Source organism: Ursus americanus, chromosome 28 (assembly GCF_024610735.1).
Source record: "Ursus americanus isolate L20-20 chromosome 28, mUrsAme1.1.p, whole genome shotgun sequence".
Taxonomy (NCBI): domain Eukaryota; kingdom Metazoa; phylum Chordata; class Mammalia; order Carnivora; family Ursidae; genus Ursus; species Ursus americanus.
In genome coordinates, this window is record NC_142154.1 from 3,847,103 (window position 1) to 3,858,841 (window position 11,739).

Here is an 11,739-nt window from a genome sequence, read left to right on the forward strand (position 1 = left end):
ACACAGAAGATTGTAAAAGCACAGATTTCTAAATTTATAAATAGAGGAAGGACACTGAGTGACCTATATAATTGGGTTTTTCACACAGAATTAGCCAAAGTATTTAGTACTTCAGAATCCTCATTTATATCTCAAATATGCTTCTGTGGTCAAAATACAAGATACTGAAAAACAAATCCCAAATAAGCTTTTCAGTGAATGGTTTATAATATCTCAGTTTGTCTAACATTACCAAAGTAAGCACTTTCACAAGTCATCTTTCCAGCTAACTGAAGTTATTAAATGGTATTACAAGTTGCTATGAGCTGGGAATATATCTCCTACATTTTCTAATGAAAAAAAAAAAAAGCCTTTCACTATAAGCAATAGTACTAAATAAAAGAAGTTAAAGGTCAAGGGCATAGGTTTCCATATACAGCCAAATCTGTGTTTGGGTTGAATGAATCAAAGGGAATAGGTCTGAGAAAAAATTTTACGTGTTAAAATAACTGTCTTTAGAAATAAGGTGTGGTGCTTTTATTAGAGTTCAGAATTAGTGTTAGCAGTAATCTTCAGGGCAAGAGATCACTTCCTTCCATTTTAGTATTCTAACCTTAAAACTGATATCTCATTACTCTTTATCATAAAGTTCTAGATTTTCCTTTAGGCGATTAAGTTGCAAAGGGAAAATTACATCCTGTTTAGCATTATACTATAAGGATTGCAGCTTTGAAAACCAAAACTATGCTAGATATCTCACCAGATATCTTTTTCCTATCTGGTTTTAAGAGTTCAAACTATCCTCAGAGCTGTGACCCATGGTTATGAATACTCTGGATAATCTCAAATCCTTCTAGCATTCAAGAAAGGAAAAAAAAAAACCCTCTATCTCAAGTCTCCAGCAAGCTGGTCTCAAAAGGATATTAATCTGGTATGTTTCCATAATCAGCATTTGACATTTTAAAATCAGTGTCAATTTCAAACAGCAAATGCTACTAATTTTAGCTCAGTGTTTACATAAATTTTCTTTGATATTTGAAATTTGTTATATTCTGAAGGATATAATTTCTCCTTCTTTTGCTAATTCATATATTAATTCGCATAAGAATTACAAATCTTTACTCTGAATAATCAGTCTCCTCTACCTTATCGTCTATCAGTCGCTCTATATCCTTTAGACCAACACTGTGCTTTACAATTTAACAAATACTTCCCTCCCATTGATTCAACAAATGTTTATACAGCACCAATTATGTGCCATTGGAGTTTAATGGTCATATGCCCTAGTTTCTATCTTAAGCTCTTTTTTTTTTTTTTAAGAATTTATTTATTTGACAGAGAGAGAGACAGCCAGCGAGAGAGGGAACACAAGCAGGGGGAGTGGGAGAGGAAGAAGCAGGCTCCCAGCGGAGCAGAGCAGGGAGCCGGATGCGGGGCTCGATCTCAGGACCCTGGGATCACGCCCTGGGCCGAAGGCAGATGCTTAACGACTGAGCCACCCAGGCGCCCCTATCTTAAGCTCTTGTATATTTGGTCACTTATTTTTATAATGACCCTGTGAAGAGTGGCAGGGTATTATCCTCATTTTCACAGGTGAGCCCATAAGCTCCATGTTTAACTGATTTTTCTCCATGTAAGGACGGGACTGGACACGAGGATTCCTTACAAGAAATGCTATAGGCTATTACAACTGACGATCTGAGATTAATTCCGTGTGACACTATTTTAATTCTTTCTTCTTCAGATAATTCTCGGAATTATCCTTAAATTTTTTTAATGTTATTTTCAGTCTCTCCCACATGAAGCAGAAGCCATGACTTATTCCTCTCAGTTTTTTGTTTTTTTTTTTAAGATTTTATTTGACAGAGCCAGCCAGCGAGAGAGGGAACACAAGCAGGGGGAGTGGGAAAGGAAGAAGCAGGCTCCCAGCGGAGGAGCCTGATGTGGGGCTCGATCCCAGAACGCCGGGATCACACCCTGAGCCGAAGGCAGATGCTTAACGACTGCGCCACCGAGGCGCCCCTATTCCTCTCAGTTTTAAGCAGACAGGGGAGAGTCTAATGGTGAAAAACCACCACCACGTAGGCTACTCATGCAGAACGCAGAAATAATTCATGTTAAAGGACACTTATCATATTTTCAAGCAGGGCTGATACTCAGGCCATCTGTGAATCTTTAAATACTGTTTGAAAATAAACTTTCCTTTTAGCTTCCTGAGACCCATCCCTCACTCCAACCCTGCCCCACGCATCCACAGGTCTCCTTAATTAGTGCCAGCAGCCAGCACAGCGGAGGGCTGTCAGGATCCCATTCTAAAGCTGTGGCCAGCTACTATCTCAGGGAGTCAGTGTCTGTGCTTTATCAATTGACAGATATTTTTCACAACCCATCTGCCTTCAGAGAGGATCTTGGCATGCAGTGAAGCCATTCTTAACTCTCTAGGCTACTTATCTGTAGTATAAAGATAAAGATGGAACAGCACTGTGCCTACTGATGTAATTAGAGGGGTATAGGGAAAACCCTTATCTTATTGTTGAAATTTTATTTACATCTGAGTGTGAAGACCTGATTTATTAGATCCTTTCCAATCAAACAGTTACCTGAAAGGATGGCTCTTCAGGAAGGGGAGTGGAGGGGAGAGTTGGATCCAGAGCATGGAGAAGTAGTGCCTGGAGAAGTCAACCTCAAGGGCCACTCAAGAGTGGAGTGCTAAGAGAGAAGTCAGCAGAAGGCAGATTTAGGGAGTTGCCTTTATATTCCTTTTCCCTACGATGAAACTTCTACTCTTAATATTACTCTTAAGCCAAATAAGCCTTTTCAACAGCTACAAAGGGAAGAGCAACAAAAAACCAAAAGGTTCATCACGTTAATGAACAGTCTAACTGCCAAAACTTGAGAGAGAAATTGCTTAATCTTGTATTTTATTTGAATAAAACCATTGTGTGGCCATTAAAATGATCTGGAATAAACTGATCAGTCTAAAAGGAAGTTACAGCATCACTGTATTTATACAAGAGGAAGCAGCAAAGGTGCACATTTGGAAGTGAATATAACATTGTACAATCAATTCACATTAAATATCATAAAAGTAGTTGGAATGCAGCATTATATACGTACTATTGAAAAGGAAAAGGGAACATTTACAGAGTTAAACTTTTGTATAACACGTGAATTTTGATGTGCTTTAACTTAGCAAAAAGCCTTATAGTTTGTAATGAAATGACTGTGTGCCCCAATCTCACCACCACTAGATCAAGACACTGAAAGTGAGAAGGGTCCCTTCCCCAGTTTATGGCTTTATTCTTGACATCCCTCTAAAAAGAGACCAAAGCGATTGTGGAACTGACTCATACCGGGAGTAGTGACAAAGTACCACGGTCACGACAACAAAAGCCAAAGAAACATCTACAATTGCTTTACCTTTAACTGCTGATGTCACGTACAGTACAAGTAAGCATAGTTGTGCGTTCATGAGTTGACTGCACTAACTTCTGTAAAAATTTAGGAATGAGCACATCTGAGTATATGGATACTTCCGTATCTTACAAAGTCAAATCAAGCATTTTCTACTTTAAAATTTTTATTTCTGTGTAAAACAAAGACAGAACTCCTGGCGGTCAAACAAGGAAAACAGACACCAAGTTCAAAGCACTATTAAGTCATAAAACAAAATAGAATCTGAGGTAGAAGTCAGGCAATATAATCCACAACCTTTTTAGGGGCTTACTGAACCATCACATCTCTAGTAAGATCTCATTTTTTAAAAAAAAGTCACAAGTTCCAAAAAGTTAATAATCCACTCTCTGAAATCAGATGTAAGATTATGACCAACAGAAGATACACACAAACTTTTGTCATGTTAACAGAGGAAATGGTTTTACTAAAAGCTGCTGACATTTCCATCAGTAGTAACCATAGGGAGGCCGTTGGTTGTAACCATAGTGTCCGTACTGGTGGGGGTAGTAAGGTTCTTGTCTGTGCTGCGGGTAATTGTTACCCCAGGATCGTCCATGCCACTGATTGGATCGATTGTCACTTGGCCACCCCCGTCTGCTATCCCTACCTCTAAACTGTCTGTTATCTTGCAACCTACAACAACAAAACAAAAAGGTTTTTATACTTCCCTTTTAAAAAACACGAATGACAAATCTATCCCAGTGCATTTTATTTCTCAATCTAATACTCCATAAACAAGACAGTAAAAAAATTTTTCTCTGCAGAATGTTACATAGAGCACCAGTTATTCAAAACTTTCCTAAGATTTAAGTCATTCTTCCAGTATTATACTGGATACACTTTGCAGAGAAATAGGCAGACCACAACACAAAACCCACAACAATAGGATAGTTCTGAATCAAACTGAAGTCTATTCAATTGTACAAGGGCAGTAAGGTCATTTATTCCTTTTATCTATTTTGAATTATTAAATAGATGAAATTTCCATTGTATAACTTTCTAAAGTAAAACCAAAGACAATGCCTTCCTTATGGAATCCAGCACAAAGTTTTGTAGAAGACTCTAGGTTTGTAAAGCATATTTGCAGAGAAAATAAAATGTCAGTCTGCAGAAAGAACATTTTAAAAGAGAACACTAAAACACATACACAATTGAATGGCAAAGAAAAAAATACATGATGCTGACAAAATATTAAAGCAAATATTTACCAGCCACTCACTGTGTGCAGGCAGTTACCAGGCATGAAGTGCACCGTACTGAACAGAAACACTGGTTCCTGCCCTCACTGGCCTTATGGGCTCATGGAGTAAAGCCGTCCTCTCCCACATCAGCCACCTGCATGTCTCCTGAAGTAATACATACCGATTGCCTCTATTTCTCTGGTTCCCACCAGCTCTGCTATTCCATTCCTCAACGATTGGAGGGGACTCAGGAGGGCGTTTCAGGTATTCCTGGTACTCTTTGTCATCTTCTGTGAATCTACTGGCAAACATCTCTTCAAAATTGGGAACAGCTTCAGAAGTGTCTGTCATCCTGAAATTCTGTACAGTTTTTAATAGGTTTCTATGAGAATTAAAAAAAAAAAATACTGTCTCACCAGGTAGTGTAAAAAACCAAGAAATGAACAATTTTAGGTAAGGTACTCGTAAAAGTCTTTGTATAGTTTTAAATTTAAGATGGTTTTAGACATTCAGTCTGGTATTTCTTGATTTCTGTACCACAGGCATTGTGCTGACGCCTGGGATACAAAGATGAACAATATATCATGGTCTCTACCCCCCAAAGAGCTCTCAGTCTACTGTAAGAGACAGACGTAGTGTAAATACAAAGGGAGGAACAGTGAATGTCAAGAAACAAAGCTGAACAAATAAATGGTCAGGGACCAAACTGAAAAACTGTGTTCAATGCAAGCAACTTCGCACTTACTCTGGTAGGAAAGGGGGAGCCTTAAACCTAAGTGGTTTAAGCAGGGAAGCCTCAAGGGCAAACTATTTAGAAGGACCACTTTGCTAAGGGAGAGAAGAGATTAGTGAGGGACACACCAAAGGCAGATTACTGCAGGACTCGAGGGCTCGATCTGAGGCAGAAAATCTGAGCACAGTTTTTTAAGAATTCCAGGAGAAATTAACCACTAACTAGATGCTGGAAGAAGAGGGGGGAGTAAAAGGATAACTTCCAGGCTTCTAGCCAAATGACTGGATGGGCTGTGATGCCGTAACTACAGGAAAAAGGGTAGGTGAGGATACAGAGTTTGAAGTTCATTATGGTATGTACGTCCACATGGAGAGTGAGCTCCCAGTTACCTATATGGAACTGAGAACTAGGGTGATGATAACTATGGGAGACATCAGCAATTCTGTTGGTGCTTAATGCTATGAGAGTGGATGAGATTTCTCAGGAAGACTGTGGAATAAGAGTATCAAGGAGCAGAATCCTGGAGAACAATGACCTATAAGGAAGTTGGAAATAAAGAAGAAGAGGAGAACACACACACACACACACACACACACACACACACACACAGATAAGAACCAGAAGAGCTTCCCACAGAAGGCAAGAGAATAGAGTGAATGGTCCTCAGTGCTGAATGGCATAATGATAGAACCAAGAAGAGAAAATTAATTGGATTTAGCCATCAGGAGGCGATTATGTTAGAGTACTAGGGATTGAAGCAGGACTGCAGTTTATTGAGAAGTAATTGGAAGCTAAGGAACTAGAAATCTACACGGATTACAGACTAAGCTTTCAAGAAGCTTCACTGAACACAAGAGAAAAAAAGGCAGTAGCAAAGCAGTTACTGGAAGATTACCTCGTTTTTCCCAGGACAGTGTACCTGAGGTTGTTTATAAGAAAAGAAAACCAGTAAAAAAGAGAAACTGAAAATACAGGAGAGACATGAAAATGGAAAGGCAAATAAGCATTTAAATGAATAGCTACTCAAGTGTAGGATACTTTATAAAGGCATCCAATGTACTCTTATTCTATGACAAAATGAAAAATAACTACGATACTGTCTAACAGCTAAAAAAACCGTGAAATCTTTTATTGGCTGGGTTCCCCAGGCCAAGTATGGGTTCATTCAAGTAGTATTTCTGCAGCCACGTTCTCAGAGAGCTGACATCAGTTCTCTGAGAAAGGATTTGGCTTAGGCTACAAGAGGCCTCATCCTTGAGAAACCAGGGGACCAAAAGTTCACTTCTTTTAATCTTTATCCAAGATCTGGAAGCCAGCCCGATCAGTACTGGGTAGGCAGCCCTCTTACCAGTCTTCCTTGGCCAAACAGTGGTCAGTACTCCTGTCCCCTGCCTTTCCTAACCCAAACTTCATCTTTCTACTCTTTGCCTCAAGACTCCTAAAGCCAGTTTTATGATTTGGGACGTATGTGACATCATGCTAAAACTTTAAAACTGAATCTCCCCCTCTTGCCTGACAACCTAAAATTATTTTTTCTTCCTGTATTACTTCAACTTAAAATGAAAGCCTTTGACAAAGACATGTGATGGTGAAAGGCAGCTTCTTCATTAGTTTTTCTGCCAAATCCCTCAAGACATATGCCAATATTGATACTACTGCCCTTAACCCAACAAAATTAAACCCAGGCTATTGTGTGGATGCAAGAAGCAATACCCAGAAGTTTTCTCTTTCAGGCTACTGCTCTCATAGACTTTCAGTGTGTCTGGGATTGGCAAACTGATGTCAAATTCTCAAATCCAAGGGATGATTTGTAGTAAGTTCAGCTAAGGAAAATCGTGCCCGGATTTTTAGAGGAATCACAGAAATCTCCAGAAGGATGACCCATATCCCACCAGACAGGGAGTAAAAAATTATAAGGCAAGGTAAAAATACTACTCCCACGATCCCCCCTGCCACAAGTGAACAAGTTTTTTTACCAGCACTCATGAGAATGGGACTTAAATAGAATTCTTATAGATCTGAGCTTTACTTACCCCAGCAATCTGAGCCAGCTGCAATGTTTAATGTTTATGTTGTTTCGATCTGTGGGAGGGAAAAAAAAACGCTTGAATCCCTCGAAAGAAACCCTCAAAAGGTGTGTGGGGTGGGGGCAGGGGAGAAGGGGCTGGTCACAAACGCTCCTCTGGGCCTTCTAAATCAGTAGGCTAGTCCGAGCAAGAAGGAGAGCACGCTGCGTTCTCTTCCTTCTCTTCCTCGAAAGGAAGGCGTCAGCCCTTCAGACCCGTCCTCCAACACCACTAGTTTTTCTTTCTCTCTCTCTCTCTCTTTTTTTAAGATTTATTTATTTGAGAGTGAGAAACAGCGAGCACAAGCAGAGGGAGAAGCAGACCCCCTTGCTGAGCTGGGAGCCTGACGTGGGGCTCGATCCCAGGACCTGGAGATCGTGACCTGAGCCGAAGGCAGATGCTTAACCATCTGAGCCACCCAGGCGCCCCTCCCCCTTTTTTAAGTATTTATTTACTTATTACCACTAGTTTCTTTATAAGTAACACCACAGGCAACTCTGGCTGCAGGCGACTGACGCCGGACAAGACTGCTCGCACTGGGCCTTCGCTGCCCAGGAGACGGACCCAGACCTCCACCAGGGCCCGGCAGGGCTTGCCCACCAAGGCTCTGACAGGTCTGCTCCCTCCCGGAGCACCTCAGCGCCCCAGACGCGACGGCCTGTGGAGGCCGAGAGGGATCCCCGCTCCGTGCGGCCCCTTGGCTCGGCCTGCCCAGCTCCCTGCGGCCCCCACAACGGGCGACCGGCTCGCCGAGGGCTGCATCCATCCCGCTCCGGCCGCACCCCCCAGCCGCACACGCAGGAACACCCACCTCCGGCCCACACCGCTGCCAAAGGATCTCCCGCTACTTCAGCTCTCCAAGGTAACGGAGCCACTGGGGCAACAAGCCGACATTCGCCTGACTTCCGCTTCCGGCGGGCCAGCGCGGGGGCGGGGCTATCAGGTCTCGCGATATCACGGGCTCGGCGTGCGGGGTCTTCCCAGTCGCTGCATCGACGGTGCGACTCGCGGACAGCCCCCGGCGGCTCGTCGGAGGGGCGATTCCCTGCGTGCGCTCTCCGCCCGCGCGCCCTGGGCAGGACACAACGTTGCTGTGTGTGTGAAGTGTCCCCCTGGCTGGGCGCCGGTGACGGGTGGGGATGGGAGTTCAGGAAATATGCGGAGAGGCGAATGGGAGGCCACTTCCGGCGACGCGAGGCGAGGGCTGCGGTGGACTGTGGGCACGAGTGGAGGGCCTCAGCGGTCCCACAGCTCTCACCCCTGCCCGGGCGGGCCGCGGTAGGAGGGTGTCGGTAGTCTGGTCCTTACTCGTTTTTGCTGAAGCACCCCCCCTCTGCACCCGCTGAAGTCGTCAGCGCCCAGCTACCTCCAAGTGCCTTGGCCGTTCCTTCTCGGGTGTTCTGCGGTTGTACCAGCGCGAGGTTTCCCAAACGTAACTCGCCCCTCGCTCTCCCGGACGACTTTCTAGGCGGTGCACCCCCTTTTGTTAGCATAACCGCCAGTTTCCACTTGGAAACTTGGATGTCCAGGATTGATACCATTTTTTTTTTTCCTTTACTGACTCCCGACAATTTCTGTCGATTCTACCTTTGCAGAAATTCCGGCATCCATCCACTCTCCTTACCCACTGCGTCCACCTACTCCAAATTCTCATTACCATCCCCTGAACAGGGTGAATGTACAGCCTTTCTCTAGATACCTTCCTTTAAGCACCACTCGCCTGCCCGCCCAGCTGACGGAGCTGCTATAGTCCTCTTCAAGCGCAGCTGCGATCAAAAATCTTCACTGGCTCCCTGTTGCCTGTCGGTTAAAGGCCAAATTTATTAACTTAGATTCAAAACTCTAACTTTATTTTCTGTTGTTCCCCTTTCATCCTCCCTTGTCCCTGGCAAACCAGACTGTATGAATTACCCCATTACCTTTCTAAAGACTGCTCCCGTCTCTTTCTCCATGGAATACCCTTCCCTCCCCATCTTCTTAGTATGTTGAAATTCTGTCCATTCTTTAAAGCCAGATAAAGTGACCTCTCCATCTAGAAATAAATTTTTGTTCCTACCGAATGTCCATCCTACTTTCTGGACCATTCATTCAGGTAGTACCACTTTCTAATTTTGAACTAAAATTGTGTACAACTCTTCCCCCTACTAGACTGTAAACAGGCCTTTTTCATTTCTGCATCCTGGAATGTGTAATGTGCTTTGCACAAAGCAAGCACTCAATGCAGAATGAATGTGGAACTGTGAACATTCCAAGCCATGTTTTAGAAACACTGAGCCAGCAAAAGGGAATAGAACAGTATGGATGAGGAGCTCTGGTAGTCTCCTGTGTTGGATAGTAGAGGTGAGAGGGGAAAGAGCAAGGTTAGAATAACTTGAGTAACACTCTCCTTGGTAACAGATTGGACGGTAGGGGAAAAGGATTAGGAGGAGTCAGGGAAGATTCCACCCCTGTAAGCCTGGGAAGTTGGGAATCCCAACCCAAGCCAACTCCATGCAAGTGCAGAGCCTGACACAGGGCTTGGTCCCACAACCCTGAGATCACAACCTGAGTTGAAACCAAGAGTTGGCTTAACTGAGCCACCCAGGCACCCCTTAGGGTGAGTTAATTTAAAGCAGAAATGAGCTCAGTGCTCAAAAAGATTTGTAGAATTTGAGAATGGCATGTTAGGAGTATAGGACTAAGGCTGAAGGAGGAGAGGTTATGCCTAAATATGTAAATGTGTTAGTCATCTGTGAAGAAACAACAGTTGAAATCAACAGTGTATATGATCTTTCTAAAGGAGAAAGTATTTATAGAGAAGAGCAGAAGGCCAAGGCCTACACCTCAGGAAATACCCATATTTAGGAGGCAGGAATAGGAAATATAAACTCAAAGAGGAGATTAGAATAAATACATGGTAGCAGTGTAACAGTTGAAAAACTCAGAAAAATGCTTCCCCACCTGGTATCAGGAGTCAGGGAGGATAGTTGGAAAAAGGAGGGTGGTTGAAGAACAGTTTGCTGGCTTCCTTGTGACTTTATTATGTCATTGTTTCCAGGTGATGAGGACTTGCACAGGAAAGAGTGTATCTCTTTAATTTCATAAGTACTTAGGTGATTCTAGGCTTCTGAGAGTTTCTGTGAATAACTTTAGGTATTCAATCCAATTTTCAAATGAAACATTTTCCCCATTCATTTTTTAAATATTCTTTTCCTTTAAAAATTATTGGAACGCCTGGGTGGCTCAGTCCTTAAGCATCTGCCTTTGGCTCAGGTCATGATCTCAGGGTCCTGGAATCTAGCCCCATGTTGGGCTCTCTGCTCAACAGGGAGCCTGCTTCTCCCTCTCACTACCCACCCCCAACTCATGCTTTCTCTTGCTATTTCTCTCTCAAATAAATAAATACAATCTTGAAAAAAATAAAAAAAAGATTTATTTACCCACCCTAGAGACAGAGAGAAGGTGGGGGTGGTGGTGAGGGGGTTGGGGAGGGAGGGGCAGAGAGAGAGAATCTCAAGCAGACTCCCCACTGAGGGGATCCCACCACCAGGACATCATGACCTGAGCTGAAACCAAGAGTCGGCTGGATAGTAATGTCCTTAGGCCTGTGGATACATCTGAAAAAGTTTGCCTTATATTAGTTAACTTTTTTGTCCCTGTTACTAATATTACTTCTCAGTGTTTTATCTTCGAGCAACTCTGTAAATTAACCTAATTTTACCCATAATTTCAAGCCTCACGTCGACCCAGTGATCTGGAGGCAAAACACACCAGCAGACGTCCCTGGGGAATCATGGCAGCTAAAGACTCCTACTTTCAGAGGCCGTGAGTGACCTTCGACAATGACCACTTTAAAGATGGTGAAACTGGGGTTCAAGAGGTTATGCAGTTGTTTCAAGGGCCCAGCTGGTAGGTGGCAGCAGGATTTGGATCAAGTCAGTGATACTTCACGAAGCCTTGCTCTTTCCACATTGAAACACTGTTTCCTCCTTCATACTCCACACATCTTGAGCCACACTGAGGCGCCTTGCTGCTGCCACACAGCCCGGACTCCCCCTATCCAGGGCTGGTATGGAGCCCCAGAAGGCAGGAACTCCACCCCTGCAGCCTCCCACCAAAAAGTGCCGCAGGACAACCTACCAGTTGCCTCACATTCCCCGACTTTGAACGAACTTCTTGAAGGTGTATCTTACAGGCAGGACGCAAGTCAGAGGGCTGATCCCCAGCTGAAAGGAAGGCTGGGCAAAAGTGAGCTTTTAGTTTCCTCTTGGGAGGAGCAGGACTTGTAATCCTCTAAACAGAAGAAGGATATTCAAAAGATGCTGGCAGACAGGAAATGTGACAG

General features: G+C 43.5%; 1 protein-coding gene across 2 annotated transcripts; it reads right to left on the bottom strand.

The window, feature by feature from the left end:
• Positions 1–1,282: 1,282 nt before the first annotated feature.
• Positions 1,283–8,330, bottom strand: RAMAC (RNA guanine-7 methyltransferase activating subunit). Of its 2 annotated transcripts, none has more exons than XM_045813023.2 (4): positions 8,227–8,330; positions 7,383–7,431; positions 4,798–4,998; positions 1,283–4,068 (listed from the first exon to the last, which is right to left on the bottom strand). In XM_045813023.2, the coding sequence occupies exons 3-4, from the start codon at positions 4,965–4,967 to the stop codon at positions 3,882–3,884; spliced, it is 357 nt and encodes a 118-aa protein (XP_045668979.1). In that variant the 5' UTR covers positions 4,968–4,998; positions 7,383–7,431; positions 8,227–8,330; the 3' UTR covers positions 1,283–3,881. The 2 variants fall into 2 exon arrangements, with proteins under 2 accessions (XP_045668979.1, XP_045668981.1); XM_045813025.2 differs by having other exon boundaries at positions 4,798–4,976; positions 8,227–8,314.
• Positions 8,331–11,739: the final 3,409 nt, after the last annotated feature.

What these genes read in the sequence shown, in the direction of transcription:
- RAMAC (XM_045813023.2), bottom strand. Translation starts at nt 4,967, where the DNA reads ATGACAGACACTTCTGAAGCTGTTCCCAATTTTGAAGAGATGTTTGCC. An exon ending in CAGAGAAATAGAGGCAATCG is followed by an intron (nt 4,069 to 4,797) that starts GTATGTATTACT and finishes TTGTTGTTGTAG; the next exon opens with GTTGCAAGATAACAGACAGT.